Source organism: Lepidochelys kempii, chromosome 6, assembly GCF_965140285.1.
Source record: "Lepidochelys kempii isolate rLepKem1 chromosome 6, rLepKem1.hap1, whole genome shotgun sequence".
Lineage (NCBI taxonomy): Eukaryota > Metazoa > Chordata > Testudines > Cheloniidae > Lepidochelys > Lepidochelys kempii.
In genome coordinates this window covers 91,316,834-91,336,555 of record NC_136385.1, presented here as the reverse complement: position 1 = coordinate 91,336,555, position 19,722 = coordinate 91,316,834, and the positions used below count along the sequence as shown (strand labels likewise).

General features: G+C 48.6%; 3 protein-coding genes across 10 annotated transcripts in view; 2 read left to right on the top strand and 1 right to left on the bottom strand.

Annotated features, from left to right (window-relative positions):
- Positions 1–2,870: 2,870 nt before the first annotated feature.
- On the bottom strand, positions 2,871–9,697 carry ZC2HC1C (zinc finger C2HC-type containing 1C). 3 transcript variants are annotated; one of them, XM_073349211.2, is made up of 3 exons: positions 9,178–9,697; positions 5,199–6,496; positions 2,871–3,808 (listed from the first exon to the last, which is right to left on the bottom strand). In XM_073349211.2, exons 2-3 carry the CDS (start codon positions 6,474–6,476, stop codon positions 3,548–3,550), a joined length of 1,539 nt encoding a protein of 512 aa, XP_073205312.1. In that variant the 5' UTR covers positions 6,477–6,496; positions 9,178–9,697; the 3' UTR covers positions 2,871–3,547. The 3 variants fall into 3 exon arrangements, with proteins under 3 accessions (XP_073205312.1, XP_073205315.1, XP_073205316.1); XM_073349214.2 differs by lacking the exon at positions 9,178–9,697 and adding an exon at positions 8,699–9,153; XM_073349215.2 differs by lacking the exon at positions 9,178–9,697 and having other exon boundaries at positions 5,199–6,818.
- On the top strand, positions 6,414–11,407 carry ACYP1 (acylphosphatase 1). 3 transcript variants are annotated; one of them, XM_073349217.1, is made up of 4 exons: positions 6,414–6,445; positions 7,928–7,985; positions 9,876–9,971; positions 10,958–11,407. In XM_073349217.1, exons 3-4 carry the CDS (start codon positions 9,888–9,890, stop codon positions 11,171–11,173), a joined length of 300 nt encoding a protein of 99 aa, XP_073205318.1. In that variant the 5' UTR covers positions 6,414–6,445; positions 7,928–7,985; positions 9,876–9,887; the 3' UTR covers positions 11,174–11,407. The 3 variants fall into 3 exon arrangements, with proteins under 3 accessions (XP_073205318.1, XP_073205319.1, XP_073205317.1); XM_073349218.1 differs by lacking the exons at positions 6,414–6,445; positions 7,928–7,985 and adding an exon at positions 9,326–9,435; XM_073349216.2 differs by lacking the exons at positions 6,414–6,445; positions 7,928–7,985 and having other exon boundaries at positions 9,453–9,971.
- A 1,547-nt stretch (positions 11,408–12,954) lies between these two features.
- The window catches only part of MLH3 (mutL homolog 3), a 43,348-nt gene continuing 36,580 nt past the window's right edge, over positions 12,955–19,722 (top strand). For all 4 annotated transcript variants that reach the window (XM_073349199.2, XM_073349198.2, XM_073349200.2 and 1 more), the window contains exons 1-2: positions 12,955–13,231; positions 14,421–17,812. In XM_073349199.2, the coding sequence (XP_073205300.1) occupies positions 14,494–17,812 (3,319 nt within the window). In that variant the 5' untranslated portion in view covers positions 12,955–13,231; positions 14,421–14,493. The remainder of the gene's footprint in view (positions 13,232–14,420; positions 17,813–19,722) is intronic.

Below are 19,722 nucleotides of genomic sequence, written 5' to 3'. Positions count from 1 at the left end.
GGATCATGTAAAATTGGATTTAATATAAACACATCACAGGGGTTACGATACTGATTTTCTTAAACTAGTTTCGTGTTTAGTTCATTTTAAAAATTAATTTATCAGTTCAGATGAATTTCCACTCTCCCCCCTTCCCCATTTTCTTGCTATTTACTCCTCTCCAGCCTTCCTGTGACCTCACTGCTATCCCATAATAATAAAACCAGAAATGGAGTTACTAAGCCATGTGCCCAGCCTCCCATGATCACTCTGCATGTATGTTGAACTCATTTCAGACCCTGTCTCTGGATTTTAATATTTCTTCCTAGGCTGTAAGCTCTTCAGTGCTTGCACAGTGCCCAGCACCATCCAGCTTTAACACTAATTGGGGCTTTTGAGCACTACCATAGTGTCCCAAGGGAGGGAGCTTCGCCCACTTATCTTGGGGACAGGAGGTCTCCTATTTCTTTGGGAGACTATTCCACACCTCACAGTCAAGGACTATTTCCAAATATCCAGCCTCTGACTAAGCCTAGTTCAGTCTGGCCCCTGTGTATCTTCCCCAGGTTGTGCTGAGTTGGGGCAGGACCACCATGTGCCTTGAAGAAAAAGTTACTGGGCTTGTTTGTTCATTTTCTGCTCTCGTGAATTACTTGTTCTTCCATTGGTATCCCTACACTGCTTGGGACCCACCTGCTAGGACTTTGTTAGTACTGAACAACCTGCTACTTACATAGGGCCTAAAGACATCTGCTAGCCTGGAAGCTCTCCATGGAAAACTGAGGCTGGAAAGAACCTTGCATCAGAGTCCAAGTTCGTGTACCTGGTAAGTAATCCCTTTGTAACAGTCACCCTGTAGCCTAAAGGCCCTGTCCTAGCTCTAGGAGTCTTTACCATTCCACAGTTGACACTGGAACAAGCACACTTGGGCTGAAAGATGCCTCTCCAAATACTAAGTAAGTGGCTGGTGGTGCATAGCTCCCCTGCTACTATGAGGCCTCATCTGTAAGCTTTCTGCCCCAAGGAATTCCTGTGCTGAAGCTGCATTTTATGGGTCCCGCTCCCCAGTCTGCTCTTCCGATTAAAGAGATGGTATGTCAAACATGGCCCCAAATTAAGGGTTTTGCATGTTTAAAAGCAAAATGTTACTGACCCAAAGTCCAATAGAAACAGTCCAAGGATTTTCCTGAATTCCAGTGGAAACAAGCTAAATAAATCCTCCTGTGGGCTATTGCAGGAGAAGCACAGAATGAGCCTACCTGCTCTGTTTTCATTGTTCAGCTCAAAAACAAACAGGACTGAGCACAAAAAGCAGCTGAGAGAGGGAAGCAGTTCTGGATTCTGCCTCTAGGGACTGTTAGAAACAGAGGGAAGGAAAGTTGTAATTTGTACGTTGTTCTAATGTACTAATGTCATTTATCTTCCCAGTCTCTCTGCAAGGAAACTACCTTCCCTGACTTATCCAAACTACTGTATCATCCCACACAAGGCCTCACTACTGTAGGAACTGAGAACTCCCTCCCACCTGCTCTTCCCAGAGACAGCCACACAGGCTTGGTGGATGAAGCTGGAGAGTTGATCTTTGGGGGCTTTCATGTGCCAGCATCTGCAGCTAAACAGCAGTAGAATTCCAGCCCACTCCCCAGCTGTTTTGAAGGCAGGCGCTTCCTTCAGCACAGTCAGGGTGTTAACATATAAATATCAGGTTTCGGAGTGGTAGCCATGTTAATCTGTATCAGCAAAAGCAAGGAGGAGTCCTTGTGGCATCTTAGAGCAGGGGCGGGCAAACTTTTTGGTCTGAGGGCTGCATCTGGTTTCCAAAATTGTATGGAGGGCCAATCAGGGGAGGCTGTGCCTCCCCAAATAGCCAGGCATGACCTGGCCCCTGCCCCCTATCCAAACCCCACTGCTTCTTGCCCCTAGGACTCCTGCCCCATCCAACCCCCTGCTCTCTGTCCCTGACTGCCTCTGGACCCCCCACCCTAGCTGCCCCATCCAACCCCTCCTCATTCCTGACTGCCACCCCTCCCTGACCACCCCCAGACCCTCCACCCCTAACTGCCCCTTGCCACCCCCTCTCCTTCCTGACTGCCCCCCCCCATCCAGGACCCCTGCCCCATGCAACAACCCCTTTTCCCTGACCACCCCTGGAACACCCACCCCTGACTGCTCCCTGCCACCCCATCCAATCCCTCCTTTCATTCCTGACTGCCCCCCTGGGACCTGTACCCTACCCACCCCTCCTGCTCCCTGTCCCCTGACTGCCCCTGCTGCTGCATCCAACCCCTCCTCTCCTTCCTGACTGCCCCCCCAGGACCCCTGCCCCCATTCAATCCCCCTGTTCCCTGCCCTCTGACCGCCCCGACCCCTATCCACACTCCTGGCTCCTAACCACCACCCTGAACTCCCCTGCCCTTTATCCAACCCCCCCCAGCTCCTTGCCCCCTTATCTCGCTGCCTGGAGCACCGGTGGCTGGCAGCATGGCTGCACCAGGACAGGCAGCCATGCCGCATAGCACAGAGCACTGGGTCAGGCCGGACTCTGCAGCTGCGCCCCCAGGAGCTCACAGCCCTACTGCCCAGAGCATTGTGCTGGCGGCACAGTGAGCTGAGGCAGCAGGGGGATTAGCCTCCTGGGCCAGGAGCTCAGGGGCTGGGCAGGAGGGTCCCATGGGCCAGATGCAGCCCACGGGCCATAGTTTGCCCACCTCTGCCTCAGAGCCTAACAAATTTATTTGGGCAGAAGCTTTCGTGAGCTAAAACCCACTTCATCCAATGCATGGAGTGAAAAAACCAGTAAGCAGAATTCATGTGCTATGAATTCTGCTTACTGTTTTTTTCACTCCATGCAGCTGCTGAAGTGGGTTTTAGCCCACAAAAGCTTCTGCCCAAATAAATTTGTTAGGCTCTAAGGTGTTTAGGCCTCCTCATTGTTTATACAAATATCAGTTTGATCTCAGCAGGGAAGGGGTATTTTTGTGTGGCTGGTTCAAGGCTGAGCACTGGCTGTGCCTAACTAAAGGGCTTCTTTCCATCTGTGAAATCTGGATGACCTCTGCCCCACACTGTGTACTACTTCATGTCAGAGGAAAGAGCCCTCAACCTTCCACCCCCACCACCTGCCCATAGCCCCAACCATGATTCTGAGGACCAGCCTATCCATGGTGGTTCTTCCCTTGCTGCTGTCCTACCGACAACCCCATTCCCTACACAAGGGACATCATGGTAATCTCCTCCCACTCACAGCAAGACCCAGCAATCTCTTCCATCAAGAGAACTAGAACTCCTTGTGAAGAGCTGTAGAAGGGGAAGAAATGGGAACCAGCAGCAGTAGGGTAGTGGCCTAAACTGTCATGGACCTATCTGCACACACTCAGGAACCACTGGCTGCAGCTCAAAGTACAAGCACTTTAGTATTCTGTTCATGGGGCCTGAGCTTCTTACTCACATTACATGGGGATCTCTTAAAAGTTAGCAGCCTGCTTGGGGGATGGGAAGAACACAAAGCTTCCTCTAGATGGAAGCCAGTTTGGGAGAGGGAGCTAGGATTCACTGCAGTGTGTCATCCTTAACGTCTCCTTTGTGGTGGTGGTGGGGGTCGGTTCTTGATGGTCTTGCATTTGGGAATATGTCTCTCAGCCACCTTGGGTGCAAAGCGGCGGTTGCAGTGGGGGCAGGAGATATAGTCTGGGTTCTCTACAGGGGGCAGTGGTGGCAGGTCTGAGAGCTTCCCCCCTTTGGAGATCACATGCTGCATCTCACGGGCCTGGCGGAGGGTCCGGATGAAAGACTCATGCTTTTGTCTCCAGTTTGTCTTGGGTGGCTCATTCTGCACAGAAGGGGAAGAGTGATTAGTATAGATGGCAGGAGCTATAACTGGGCTGACTCCAGGTCCTGCGCCTTTACTCACCATCTTCTCAGAGAGGGCCCAACCCCATACTCAGCCCTGACCCCACCTCCAGTGCAGCAAACCCCCAGATTGGTACCACTCCTTTAAGGCAGCCAAGACAGATGGTGGTTGTCAAGAGAAGGTATCAGTCACCAGGAGCAGGGGAAAATAGCCACTTAAAGGGAGCCTGCAGAAGTGAGGCCAAGATACACCAGGCAGGGGCTGCTGGAGCTTGGCTGAGGGATGTTAATGTTCCCCTTGCCATTGGTTTGTTTTAACAATAGGCTTTTAGATCAGGTCCCAGCCTGCCCCCCAATAGCAGCCCCAATTATACTGCAGCTCCCCCAACCTAAACACAGCAGACCCCCCCCTCCCACCAATAAGAGGTTGCCCCCACTGGGAGCATCCTGGAGTGGGTTGAGCCCCTTTCAGTAGGAGGAGATTCTTCCCTTTGCACGGTGTAAAAGGCCCAGAAATGGCATAGGTCCTGGAAGGATTTTTATAGTGAGGGTGCTGAGAGCCATTAAGCAAAACTGTAAACCCTGTAAATGATGGAAACCACTACAAACCAGCAGGTGCAGCACCCCCTGTTCCAGCACCTATGGGAAGTGGAGGGGGGGGGTCCTGATCTCCCCCTTGCTGCTGAGAGTGCCCCAGTCAGGATTGCCTAGTTGCTAGTCTTGGCCAGTGGTGGATTAACTGTGCCCAGGAGCCCAGGCCAATTTGGGGGCACCCCAAACCCCTGGCAGAAGCCCGGTTGTCCCAGCAGGAGCCCCAAGCCCAGTTCTGGGGCTGCTGAAGCACAGAAGTGAGGGTGTACCACCCTCATTTCTGTGCTGCCTCAGGGGGTGGATCTGATCTCCCCACCAAGAGCATCTGTGCAGGGGAAGGACACGTCCTGCCCAGCCCAGCCTGGACTAGGAGCTACCAGCTGGGGTACTCCCAACAGCACACAGAGATTGGATTTCACAGGGAAAGGCTTATTTCACAGTCCAGGACATGTTTTTCAGTGTCATGAAATTAGTAGGGCCCTACCTATGAGCAAGTTCTTTCATACCCCTTCATTATTTTGGAGATCAGGTGACTATCTCCAGGAAGTTTCAGTGTCCTAAACCAAGCCCCTTAAACCTTCTAATGCTGGATCCTGTCCATGGGCTCGTTGCTGGCTTATCCCTTAAAGGTGTCTATATTCTAGTGGGCCTGAATGGAGTGTCAGGAGCATAGTAAGTATTATTAAAACAGATATAATTCCATCCTTCTTAAAGAGGGTTCCAAGGGGGAAGGACTGATCCACCCCCAGGCCAACCAGTTGCCTGGAAGTGCATGTTACCTGGGTGGTGTTTTTGCCCTTCCAGTGCTGATATTGCTCCAGCTCAGTTCCCCTGGCTCTGGCCATGCTTGAATCAAATACTTTCCTCTTGGAGCCTTGGCTTTTGCTGCAAACATACATGTGCTTCTCCAGCCGGAGGTGGAGAAACCTACGCCCACAGAAGCCACACTCTCCCAGCTCTCCCTGCTCCGCGCCAATGGGAGCCTGTGAATGCAACAGTTCTGCTGCAGGGTCTTGTTCTGAGGGGGCTGCTGCAGGTGTACCTTGGCTGTGTTTCATGACCAACTTTGAACAGGAGGCCATGCTCTCCAAAGACATGTGCTCTTGAATTTTGCTGTTGCTGGCCACCAGCCGCCCCTTCTTGAGTCTCTCTATGCCCAGCACATGGGGAAGGTGGGTATTGTTTGGCACAGGCATGGCACCCTCTGAAGACTGCTCCCAATCACAGTCCCCCTCACTGGGCCTGGCTGTAGCCCTGAAAATGTTCCCTCCAGAAAGCCCTGCCGCTTTCCTCTCTTGCATCCTCAGACCCTCTCTCTCCTTTCTCTCTTCCACCTCCACCTGCTGCTTCTCTCTCTGGATCCGCCTGAGCTCCTCCTCTGTTCTCCTCAGCTTCTCCCTGAGGAGGGCCTCTTTCCTTCGGATCTCCTCCTCCAGGCTCTGCCCAGCTGCCTCCAGCCTTTGGATGTAACCCAACTCTGCCCTGCTTGGATGTGTGGCTGACTGCTTAGGCTGCTCTGCTGCCAAAGGAGATGGGAATACAGCTGGTTGGGCCCTGGCTGCTGGCAACTTTCCTCTCTTCTTTGAGCTAGATCTATTGCTGGGAGATTCAGCCATGGGTGGTGAGCTCCTGAGCAGACCTGTGCTGACCACTGGAACACTCTCAGCCTTGCGGTGAAAGACTGGTTTCAAAGGGTAGGACCGGTCCACCCCTTCTCTCCGCCTGGCTGCCCACTTGGAGGGCAAAGTACTGGTCTGGCTGGTGAGATACCTGCTGTGGGGTCCAGCAGAGTAGAAGCCTTCTAGTCCAGAGTCTTGCTGGTTGCTCCCAGAAAAGAGAGAGCAGGAATAACTCCGGCTTTTGCAGATGCAAAGATCCTTCAGTTTTTCCTCCTTGTCACGCAGGAGTTGCTGCTGGAAGTTGTTCTTCAGATGTTCTAGCTGGGACTGGTGCCCAAGGGCCTTGGGATGGTATCTCTTCTGCCCTGTCAATGGAAGACTGGGAGCTGCCACCATAGAATCCACAGGTGGACACACAGCCAGTTGCAGCTGAGCCATTCAGTGCCTGTGGTAGAACACTGGGGCAAAAACACATTATAAACATGTTTGTTCCCAAGCTGGGGCTTCCTCCCCCAAAATCAACGCTCTAGAGTAGGAGTGGACAAACGTTTTCCCAGATGTGGCCCTCAGGCCAATAGAAATTGTATGGCAGGCCATGAATGTTCACAAAATTGGGGTTAGGGTGTGGGAGGGGGTGAGGGCTCTGGTTGGGGCTGTGCGCTCCAGGGTTGGGCCAGAAATGAGGAGTTCAGGGTGCAGGAGGGGGCTCCAGGCTGGGGAGTGGGAGGTGAGCTCTGGGGTGGGGATGGGGAATTTGGGGTGTAGGAGGGTGCTCTGGGCTGGGATGGAGGGGTATCATGGCTGGGGCAGGGGTGCAGGCTCCAGCTGGGGGTGCAAGCTCTGGGATGGGGCTGGGGATGAGGGGTTTGGGGTGGAGGAGGGTGCTCCAGGCTGGGATCAAGGGGTTCAGAGGGGGATCAGGGCTGGGCTGCGAGGGGCTCAGGTGTGCAAGAGGCTCCCGGAAGCAACGGCATGTCCCTTCTCTGGCTCCTATGCGAAGGCACGGCCAGCCTGCTCTGCATGCTGCCCCATCTGCTGGCACCGCCCCTGCAGCTCCCACTGGAGCACCGGGGGGGGCCATTGGAGCCGGGGGGGGGGGGGGCATACCACGGCTTCCAGGAGCCGCATGGAGCAGCCCCTGACCCTGTGACCCAGCAAGAGCTCGAGGGCTGGTTTAAAATGACTGATGGGCCAGATCTGGCCTGCGGGCCATAGTTTGCCCACCCCTGCTCTAGAGGCAGCAGCCTGAACAGCCCAAAGGACATTAATGGAGCTTTGGAGAGCTTGTGTGATTACTCTGCCCTCTGTGAGCCTTCCCTGAGGTGCAGGGCCTCTTTGAAGGCCTCTCCTGGTTTTACCTGTGGAATTCTCTAATGCAGTTGGAAATAAATTGCTTCTTTCTCTGCCTGTGCAATGTCTTGCTACGAAAGCAGCAGGAATGTGCTCAGCCAGCAGGGAAGTCTATTGCCCAAAAATATCTGTTAAGTCCCCTCCATGGTTCCTCCCTTTAGAATTTGCAACACCAGCTAGAGAAGCAAGTGTTCTTTGGATTCTGGCAACACAGATTCTTATATGCTACAGGTAGAGTCAACATACAGAAACCTCCAGAAGCAGGTTACCCTGCTCCTGCAGCATGCTCTCCTACAGCACACAGCCTGAACAAATAACTTGAGGTTCCTATAGGGCAAGGCCAATTATACACCATCACAAGCATATATGGAGCTTTACAAACCAGCACAAAGCCACTGCCCTTAGGAGTGTAATCTAAGCTAAGAGTACAGCAGGGGATGATGAGGACATATAGGCTTTGGGCTGAGATATGCTCATGTAAAGGTCACATACTATTTGGTGGGTTTTTTATGCGGATTTATTTCTGGTCTAATCCCCAGCTGCTGAGAAGGCTGCTAGAATTCCAGTGGCACGCCCACTGACTGCAACAACTTTCAGGTAGGTACTGGTGGCAGTGTACCCTTTGCTACAACTTAGCTCTGAAGAAGTCATGTGCTCTTAAAAATCGTACTTGTAGCACTATGATTGGGGTGGGTGTACAAACATCCAACATTTGCTTCATGGCATCAAGTTTTACCAATTTGGACAAGTGGTTACAGAAGTTTTTAATTTGAATTCAAAACAATTGTTGAACAGCTGATTGGTGGAAAGGGACTGTGACAGCAGCAGTGATTTTGCCAATTAAGGGATAAAACAAGTAATAAGAGAGGAAGCTCTTAACTGGGCATTTAATTGGGTTCTAAGCGGGCAAGTGTCTGCGGTAACCTGCAAGCTTCAGCTATCTTGGAACCCAGTTTTACCTTCTAATTATTGTGCCTTTGATAGGGGCACTGTAAGTTCTGTTGTGTTTTAAATTAAAACACTGGAGCTGCAAGGGGTCAGCTGGGTTCTGAAGTCAGTCAGCACTGTTTGTGGTCCTGTTTTTGTGATCAAATGTCTATTCCATCAAGACCAGGAAATTGAGGCTATAGCCTTCTAGTGACATTAGAACTCACCAAACTCTCTCTAAGTGGCACATTGCAAACAATGCTGAGAATGGGGAAGGTTTGCAGGGACTCTGTCAAATTAAACAGCATTTATTATTATCACACACACACACTTTTCCTTATAATAACCAACAGCCCCTAAAGCTGAATGAATGTTGACAGCACCTGCAAAGTGCAGTTGATGCGGAGTATTGTTTCCTTTATTGCCCTTCTCTCAGCCCAGACAGTGAAAATCGAGGAGGTCACGTTCCTTGGTGGGGTATTTCCGTGTCCCAGACGCGGAGGCAGGCAGCGTTGTCAGGCAGAGATAAGTCACGGCTTGCTCCGCGAGAGGCGGCTGCTGAGCCGAGACTTGAACCAGGCCCTTAAGTCAAGAACCCTTCCTCCTTTTCGCGTGGGGAAGGCCCGGCCCGGCCCCTCTCGGGGTCTGTTATCCCCAGGTCAGCGAAAGGGTGTTGGGAGGTGCTCGGGCACCCCACGGAACGCCCTCCCCGGCCCCCGGCGAGCGAGGCTGTCCAGATACGCTCCGACACCCCGGCAGCAGCCCCCGCCCTGACTCCCGCCCTGGGAAAGGTCCCCCACGGGCGGGGTGCTGCCCTCACGCACCCCCAGGGAAACAAACGCCCCGTGGCCGCCATCCTCACCTGGGCCTCCAGCCGCGCTGGGCGGCTGCGGGCGCTGCGCACTGACTGTTTACTGCTGTTGCCTGGAAACCAGCACGCCAACGCTATCTCCAGCGTCGCTCTAGCCTCCCGCCGAGTCGGCCGCTCTGGCACTCGGCTCCGCTCTATGGTCTGGGGCGGCTCTGTTCCCGGCTCTATGACCCGACGGCGGCAAAAGCTGGCGCGCGCCACAGCGGTTGGGCGGTGCTAGTTCTCGCTCTGGCGGCGGGTCCCCGGCGGGTGAGTCCGGCGGGACCCGCGCCCGAAGGGCTCCGACCCGTCTCCCAGCCCTGCTGCTTTATTCGTGAAGTTGCGGATGGGGACAGGTCGTGGGCGGAGCCGGGACGCCTGCCCGGGGGGGCTGGCGGAGGCGTGACCCCGCCCCCAGGGCACGGCGGGGAGCCGGGGGCAGCTCTACCTACCTGCCTGCTGGGAGCGCCGAGTGGCTGCTCAGTGGCTCCTCCTTGGGCATGGGTCCTGGGACTTTAAGCTCCAAATAAGGCGCGGTTCCGGCCCGCCTGTCTCTCCCCCACCCTCCGGTCACTCCCTCTCTCCCAAGCCTCGTAATGCAGCCGCAGTGGGGCCCTGCGGGAAGCCCGTCTTGCCCGCGTGGGTGGGGAGGGCGGCAGCGGCATCCCCCTGGATCTCTGCTAATGGTCGCCGCTTTGTTTTTGTACCAGGCCTGCGTCACTATGGCTGAGGGCGACAGCCTCATCTCTGTGGACTATGAAGTCTTTGGGAAGGTCCAAGGAGTGTTCTTCCGCAAGCACACCCAGGTGTGTCTGCTGCAAATGTTGGAGCAGAGGGCGAGGCTGGCAGCTCAGCCAGGATGGGGCTGCTCAGGCACCTTGATCTAGGCACCATTGGGCGCAGGCTGTACTGAACTGGCATCTGCATTTGAATCTCAGCACAAGCTGGGCCTGAGCTGCCTTTCCCAAGTTAGCATTGGCCCTGTCTGCCCTGTAGCTGCTTATGTTTCGCCCTACTGCTCTTCTATGTTTTCTCCTTTTGGGGTAGCTGCAGGAGTCACCACTCTTGCCTTCTGGATCCATCATTTTTTGGGGGAGAGGAGTGGGGTGGTCCAGTTGTTGGGTTGTGACTTGCTGAGGACTTGTCACACTAAATAAGTACAGCCCATTAAATTCCAGCTGCTAGAGTAAGAGTATTGTCTTGGGACTGGAGTGGTCTAGCTATTGCTGACCCTCCTAGAGAACAAAATCTGAGTTAAATTTTGTACTTTAATGAAAAACATTAACATTCAAGGCCAGTCTTTTCCTTTTGGAACCTCCCAGCCTGGGGAGTCACCTTACCCTCTTCCTGGTCAGCCAACATTCTGTTGTGATCTCCAAATGGTCTCCATCACAGACTCTTTCCATCAAAGGTCCCAGAGGCTTTTGTGAGGCTGCTGGGTCATTTGTAAGTAATTCAGCTGAGACTGAGTCACTAGCATCATGGCTTTTATAGCCACAGCTGTGTTTTGTTTGGAATCTCTTGACACTGCCTGTTGCCAGTGACACCTGGATTGTATTCCCTAGGGGTAACTCAAGGGATGTATTGCAGGAGCTGTTTTCAATGTAAAGGTGTTACAATGGATAACTGGATTAATCCCAAAATACATTCTGTCTGGCTATTCCATGGGATTTCTCTTATCAATGGCTTTCCCATGGTCCTCCCTGGGGACTGATTCCTATAAAAAGATGTCAGTTTGTGGTCTGCCTTCAATTCAGATTAATCCCATCTTCATCTCCCATTTCCTTTCTAGGCTGAGGGTAAGAAGCTGGGGGTGGTTGGCTGGGTCCAAAACACCGAAGACGGCACTGTGCAAGGACAAATCCAAGGTCGCAGTGTCAAGGTACGGCAGCTGCAGGAATGGCTCAGGAAGACAGGAAGCCCCAAATCCCACATCGACCGAGCAGAATTCCGCAATGAGAAGAAGATTGTTGCACTGGAGTACAGGAACTTCAGTATTGTGAAATAACTAGACAGAAAGCACTGAGAAGGGAGTTGAGCTCTCAAAAACTTCCCCACCAACCTTTACTTGTTCAGTCAGATAGTGTCCAAATACAGAGAGCCCTTAGTTTTATCTTGTTACTCTTCTAATTTATTGTCTGTTTGTTATACTATTTAACCCTGAACCTTCCTGAATCCCATGGGCAGGAAAACAGGCAGACTAGAGGGTGAGACTGCCTTTAATAAAGGGATTGTTTGGAAACCCAACCTCTCATATCTGAATTTATTTGTAACCATTCAAACTCATTTTGCATTTTAGAGAACACACAGTCAGTATAGTATCCCATCTACTTCACAGAAGTCACATAACCAGCCTCGGAATTGATGCCTTAGAGGGCAGAACCATGGAATTTTGGCTTCTTCTAATACTAAATACTATTAAAGAATCATTTGCCTCTCTTTATTTTTTAAATTTCCAGTTCTCAGAAACATCTGTTTTATCTTCCATCCAGCAATGACTTGTAGTTGGCAGTTTCTGTTCTTTTGGGTGCATTGTGTGTACTTCACACCAGCATCATTAATGTTTTTGGGTGATAGTTGGCCAAGCTGGGGGAAAGCTTTTAGTGGTACTGCAACAACACCACCTGCAAGGGATATTGCTGCTGCTGCTTGTGATGTTTTTCAAAATTTATGAATGAATATAATAGGGCTGGTGCAAGACCAAAAGCCTAGAACTTGAAGTCTTCTCTGTCCCCTCAGATCGGTAGAGTAGTAGCACAGCATGCCTTGCTGCTAATTCCTAGGAGGGAGAGGAGAATTCAGTCTGTGTAGCCAATTCAGTCTTTAGGCTCTATATTGAGACTGCCAATAAAGTGGTTGATTAAAACCAATTGTAGTAGTGGTGGTTTTGTCATATGGGTACTTGGCTATAAGCAGGTAGACCTACCAACTCCTTTCACAGGTGGAGCTGCCATAATGGGTTTGAAATAGGACCAGCTTTTTGGGTTACCATATTGTTATTATTTGGCATGCATCCCTGTGCAATCATGGTATGCCATTATTATTACTTCATTCAGTTACGCTGAAACCTAAGATTTTTTTTGTCCCATTTGCAGTAAACTTAGCCTGCCCACTACTTCTTTGTGTGAGCCCAGATTGCTGTGTGGTAGACCCTGTATGCTGCCACTCACCGAGATTTTAATACGCTACCATGTGAGGCACGCCAGCATAGAGGCAGTTGGGCCTCCAGTCAGTGTTAACATAGGGAGAGGAAGGAGAAGTGAATGGGGAATGTAGGAGGAATGTGCTTCTGGCCCTATATGGCTAGTGACCTCCAACCCATCTGCACCCTCAAGGGAACATCCTGTCTGCTTACTAGATATTTATATGGCATCAGTCACCATCCCATTTTAACCCCAACCTAATTTCCCATGCTACCGCTTCCCTTGTCTGTGTCTGCTCAGCTTTCCCAGAGGCACTGCTGCTGCATTCATGAGACTGTTCAGGGGATGGTAGGGGAATCAAAGTGGGCAGCCTTGGGCACACACCTTGGCCATGCCCCACTGAACAAAACTGACAATATGGTGCGTTTGCCCACCACAGAGGACGGAGCCAGTGGGCGGTAATCAATTGACAAAATAAGACAGAATGGGCCACGCTCAAGAAAGACTACAACTCCCAGCATGCACTGAATCATGTTGCATTGTATGTTGGGAATTGTAGTCACCTCCGGCCTGTCATTGTTCTTCCCGCGGCTCCACATATCTTTACTGCGCATGTGCCATAAGGGTTTCCTCTCCCCGCCTTTCTTCCCTCGAACTGGGTCTGGGACGGCTACCTTGCGAGCCGAAGAGCTGCGGCGGGCGGTTGGTCTGTCTCGCGCCCCGGCCTTTGGTGTGGAGGAGGCCCCTCCCCCCTCAACGGGTTCTGTGGGACTGTGCGGGGACATTTTAATTTAGTCACCAAAATGCAGCTGCCTCTCTGAGCTGGTATGGTGGCGGAGGGGCTGGGAGGCCCCTGTTTGGCATTGGCAAGGGCCGGGCCAGCACAGGTCCCTCACGCTGCTGCGGCAGGGGAACTGTCGCTTGTAAGTTGCTAGACTTCATCCCTGGGGTGGCTGAACTGTTTCCCTTCCTTTCCTGCCTGGCATTCGGGGCAGTGCCCTAGCGAAACTGGGCACCAAACTCTCCCAGCAGAGAGCCATAGCTGTAACGTGTGTCACACGGGCACCTGCGTGGCACCTTGGTCTCAGTGTGGACCTGTTGCAGGTGCTGGGGCGAGTGACCTAGGCCTGCCCAAACCAAAAAGCCAGTTGGTCATAGCCTGTAGCGTGGACAGGGCCTAACTGATTGCACTGACACCTGTGACTAGGCTAAATCCTGGGATCTGGGCCATGATTGAAGTGGATTGAAATAGGAAGGGGAGCACTTGCTGTACCCGCCAAAGAGAAAGGGAGCTAAGCGGGAATGCTGCTTCTCAAGGAAGAGAAAGGAGAGGGGCTTCCCTCTGCTTTTAGCTCAGGAGAGGGAGCTGTGCTTCCCCAATCCCCTTCTCTCTAACCTGTAGATGTGAGATTCAAGGGAAAAGTGTACATCCTGCTAAACACCACAGGTGATGAATGAATCAATGTGGTATAAAATAATCGTAATAGAAAGAAAAGCTTAATTTATTAGACCCCACCACCACCACCTTTGAGCCAGCCCATGTGCCAGTGGGGTTTTATGGGAACTGCATCTTCCCAGCTGGATGCATGTTGGAGTGTTTCCAAGGATAGATGCTGCCTGGCCATGGGGAGGATGGACATCCGGAGTCCACTTGAAAGCAAACAGCAAAATAAGTTTATTGGATGACAAGATGTGAAGAGGGCTCTGAGCCTCACTTTTGGTGGCATTGAGTACCTATTGCTGAAGTTACTGGCAACTGGTGCTTTCCCCGTGCAGGTCATTGATAGCTTGGTTTTGGTTTGTGTGTTTGGATTTTCTTTTAGGAAGTATGGGAGTAGGGAAAGGAGTATAGTGTTAATAAGGATCATGAAAATGGGGGCACTTTTTATTTTTTATTGTTGCACTTTCATGCCTAGGGAACTGGCTGATGCCTGGTCATAGCCAGGGCAGGGAAAGTGAGCACAGAAAAACGCTCTGAATACCAGGAAAAAATTAAGGCATTCATGGAGGCAAAATAAACTTTTTAAAATGGTAACTTTTTATCCAGTAAATGTAAGAGATTTTCAAACTCTGAGCTTTTACTCTTTGTCCCTTTGTTGTTTTTTTTTACAGGGGTCTATTTCAAAGAAGGAAGAGGAATGATATTCCTGAAATTTCTTGGGTTTTTCACCTTTCTGCTTTTGCCATGATCAAATGTTTGGTGGAAGATGTACGCACCAGGTTACGCTCTGGAGTGGCCATCAACTCACTGGCCCAGTGTGTTGAAGAGCTTGTCCTCAATAGCATTGATGCTAAAGCAACATGCGTGGCCATACGGGTGGATTTGGAAACTTTCAAGGTCCAAGTGGTGGACAATGGCTCTGGGATGGGGAGAGAGGACCTAAATAAAGTGGGTAATCGATATTTCACTAGTAAGTGCAATTCAGTGGAGGACTTAGAGAATCTGAAGTTCTATGGTTTCCGAGGGGAAGCTGTGGCCAGCATAGCAAATATGGCCAGCATAGTGGAAATTTCATCCAAGACCAACAATACAGTGAAAACCTTTATGAAACTGTTTCAGAATGGGAAAGCACTGGAAGTCTGTGAGGCTGAATTGACTAGACCAAGTGGTGGAACAACAGTGACTGTGTATAACCTGTTCCACCAGTTACCAGTGAGGAAAAAGTGCATGGATCCCTTGCTGGAATTTGAGAGGGTTAGGCAGAAGATAGAGGCTCTTTCTCTCATACATCCTTCCATCTCATTTTCCTTAAGAAATGATGCTTCCTGTTCTATGATGCTTCATCTACCAAAGACAAAAGATATGTGTTCCCGTTTTTGTCAGATTTATGGACTGGGAAGAACACAGAAATTACGAAAAATAAATTATACATCTGGGGAGTTTGAGTTAAGTGGCTATATCAGTTCTGAAGGGCATTACAATAAAAATATGCAGTTTTTGTTTGTGAATAATAGACTGGTTTTAAAAACAAGATTGCATAAACTCATGGACTTTTTATTAAGGAAAGAAAGTGTAATTTGCAAGGCAAAAGGTGGCCCTGCCAACAGACAAATGAGTTCAAGTCCTGTTCGGCATCGTGGCCCAGAGCTCTATGGAATCTTTGTTATCAATGTGAAGTGTCCTTACTGTGAATATGATGTGTGTCTGGAACCTGCAAAAACTCTGATAGAATTCCGCAATTGGGATGCTCTTTTAGCTTGCATTGAGGAAGGAGTGAAAACATTTTTAAAACAAGAACACTTATTTGTTGAACTGTCTGGTGAAGACATAAAAGAATTTAATGAAGACAATGGCTTTAGTTTGTACAGGACCGGAACTCTGCATACTGCACTCTCTGAAGTAAAGAGCATACAAGACAATTTTAAGAAAACATGTGATGATATTGTAGATTCCTATGAAACTTTTAATTTGCAATCAAAAGCTGTCAAAAGAAAAGTGACTATTCAGGAAAAGTCTTCAGATCTCATAGGTTCAAATGGTAATGCTGGAGAAAAGGAAGTCTCCCCAGGTCTGATCATTGCTGAACCAGCTGACGCAGCGAGTCCTCTGCTCAACAAAGAAGGCACCAATTCTGATTTCTCAGAATCAGATATCTCAGAACAAGAGCCAAAAGAGTTCAGCAATCCCAAAATGGTGTTTGTGAGCCGCAAGTCTTCAGAAAATCTCTATGGGGAGTCCAGGTCAGAAAGAGTAGAAATAGACAGTTATGCTAAAATGCCACATTGTACTGAGAATTGTGTGGAAGATGCAAAAACACAGGAGGACAGCGCAGCTCAGAAAAGCAGCATCAACATTGCCTTTGGAAATGGTGTCACTCAGGGGCAGCATGAGAGAGTTGAAGATACAGCTGATGGACCAGAACTTCTTTGGGGGAGAGTATTGATGGGAATGTCTGATGTGATGAAAGAAGACAGTAGAAAAAATAAAGGGCCAAATAATGATGGTGGAGGAAAGGTTGTTAGATCTGTACCACTGAAGTTGTGTTCCACAGGCCTTATAACTCATGTGATGCAAAATCAGCCACCGCATGAACAAACTGAAATGAATTGCTCATTAAACATGCATTCTAAACCTGGTCCTGTAAGTGCCAAGGACATATTTGGAAACAAGATGAGCTTTTCAGTTCAGAGTCTAAATGTTCAGGATATTTCTAGTATTTTAAATAAAGAGTATACTACACTACCCAATAGAGAAGTATGCAGAGCATATGCATATGAGTGGTTAGAAAATGAGACTGTATCAGGCCAGAAGAATGAGGAGGTAGCTTCCATTACTGCACGAGGTAGAAGGGAGTGTGTAACATCACACACTAGAGAGTTGCTTCCCGTCACTTCCTTGAGTTTTCCTCATAATGAAAATAATCCAAGCAACAGAAGGCAAATGGTTGAGCTATCTGTTACGCCCAGAACTCAAGCCTATAAGAAGCTGAGTTTGTCCATACAGTTGGGGTCTTTAGAGCGATTCAGGAGACATTATGGGAAGGTCAGGAGTGTTCCATCAGTATCTATTCCAGAGAAGAGGAGTGAATTTGAACCTCCAGATGTTCTTGGTTCTCTAGCTGATCTTGACAGCTTGAAGAATCAGAATAACAATTTTGAATGTGTTAACATTTGTGAAACTCAAGTTCTGGAACGTGCTGATTGTAATAATAGTTGCCAAGCTGGTTGCCTCCTTTCCTTGGAGAGGTCTCAGTTCTGTGGGAAAGAAACTTTGTTAGACAGAAAAGCTCCTTGCGTGAGAGAGAGTCCTATGACATTGACTGACTACTCTCAAATAAGAAGAAAAGACCTAAGCAGCAGTAGATTACTGGGATCACTAGCTTCTAAACTGTCCAGAATGAAGGGTGACCACAAGGAAGTTTTAGCTACAGAAGTTGTGGGACAAGTTGATGAACAATTCCAAACAGATTCAAGCAGAAAAGGTGACACATTGCATCTTTTGTCTCAAACTGATGATTTTTTGCAGAGCTCTTATCAAATGTGCCAAAGCACCTCACAAGAAGCAGGGATAGATGATTGCATCCTTGCATCTGCTTCTGATGAGCAGGATGCTCCCTTCAAAATGTATAGTACAAGAGGAGGGACCATGGAAAATGCTCTGAACCAGTCACTGCTCATCAACACAGATGGGGAGTACATGGCCCCCACAAGCAGTGGTTTGGCATTACAAAGTGAAAAATGTTATTCTGAAGACATCTGTAAAGATGGAAAGATTGTGGCTGTATCTTCAAAGCAGACTTCAGAAGCCACTGAGCTTTCCAGTGTAACTTTTTCAAGTAGTTTGGAAGTACTTGGAGATGTCAAAAATGCAGTTCAGTCTAAAAATGAGGAATCAATATTGTGTTCTGTCTGGATGCAACACTTTGATGTTTCACTGGGTAAGATGGTATACGTCAATAAAATGACTGGACTAAGCACCTACAGTACTCCTCCAACTGAAGAACTTCAGGCTGCTTGTACTAAAGATATAACTACAATGGCTGTGAATGTTGTCTTACAGAGTGGTAAGTACAGGATGTTTAATTTTGTTGCAAGGAAAGAGTGATGCAGATAGTTTGGGTCCTCCTAGCAGTGTAAAACGCTCTTTATGGCAATGCCTGCAATTTCCACACTGAAATAACTATTGTGTCACATGAATTAGTTCTGTAGAAAACAGGAAAATGTTGATGGCAATATGGAAATAGTACAGTAGATTCACATTTTGAAAAAGGTATGAAAATAGCATACTGCTAGCAGATAACCACCTGGTGTCACCCTGCATCATGCTCTGAGAATTCTCATGATCATGACCCATTTTGTCGTGTATAAAGTGAGAGACATATTTGAAAGTAAGGGTACTGGATAATCACGGCATTTATGAACCTCCTGCCTTGGGCAGTCATGTTCCTAAGGACATTTTGATACCATCAATACAAGAGACCAATATCAAGCTGTAAAAATCAGGTTTTGTTCAACTCTTTTACTGGATTTACATCAAAAGATAAATACTAAATATCTACAGTATGAAAACAAGTTCTCTAGTACTGCTGGAATCAAAAATTACATTGTTTCTGTAAGATGGTTGTTGCCAATAGGAGCTCCAAAAATTCAAAATTTTAATTTCAATTTTTATTTTCAAATACATTCCTCAGTTAATTTCTGATTAGAAGCATGTCTTACCATGAATTCTATCAGAACCTTGTGCTGAGCAAAAGGGGCAGTTTCTTGCAACGGTAACTATCAAGCTCTCTTAGGGCAGAGGTGCTTCTGAGTGCTATTTTGAAACGACACAGAGTGATTCTGGGACCTAGCCTGATAATGCACATAACATGTTGTCTGGATTAATAAACCAGTCTCTGTGATTGGAACCTCATGATACCAGCTTATGATTTCATAGCCAATAGAGTAAGTTCATGTTCAGTATTCAAGCATAAGTAGAGTGAGAAAGCCAAGACAGTGCAATGTTCAGGCTTTATACCTTTATCCACATATATCATATGCACATCTATCAAGCACTTCCTGAAGGTAGAGTTCTCTAAGTTCCTAAACATCACCATATACATTAACATACTATAATATCTCCTACCGGGAAGCTATTGTAACATCTGTTTTGTTTAGTTTAGTTGAGAGAGCAAAATTAAACATGAATATTGTAACTTGCTTATGTATTTAACATTCTGTTACACTGCCTTAAAGTCTATATAATCATATATAAAAATCAACTTTTTTTTACTAGCTTCCTTGGGAACTAGGGTATTTTCCTGTTCATTTGGGAAGGTAGTTATTTCACACCTTCATTTTATACAAAGTCTTATGTATTCCTTTCAGGTTATTTGATATTGGAGCAAATGCAAGTCTTTCTTTTGACAACAGGAGTTTGCCTTGTACTTGGTTCTTCTGGTGCCATGGTGTTTTGAGGGTCTGTTCTGATATCTATCAGTTGCTCATTAGCCCATGTTCCTTCCATTTCCTGGAGATTTGGGTTACTTTTCGTAATAATCCTGATAGCAGAGCGGGATTGTAGTATACTGACTGAAACATTCCTGGATGGGTTGAAACAGATTGGCGGTCTAACCCTGATCCCTCATGTGGCCTCTCTGACTTGTATTTTTCCACCATGCAAGACAGTTCCTTATTAGTAAACTAAGTATTAAGATGAGTGGCCGTAGATTGTCAGTGCTGGCATGCCTGAATGTAGGGTAGGGAATGGGTATTTTGGGACCTGGCAGGCTTTACTGTGGCCCTTTCTGTTCTTTCAGAATAACCCATTTCAGTTGTGGTAGTTTTGGAAATAATCCTTGTTGATTAAAGCAGCAACATACTCTTAATGAGCTCTGCCTTTGAGAGGCTCCAGTAGTGTCAGCCATCCTAAAAGTATTCATTGCTTTAATGTCTATGCAAGTACAGGGTACACCACCCCTCCCTAACACAGCAC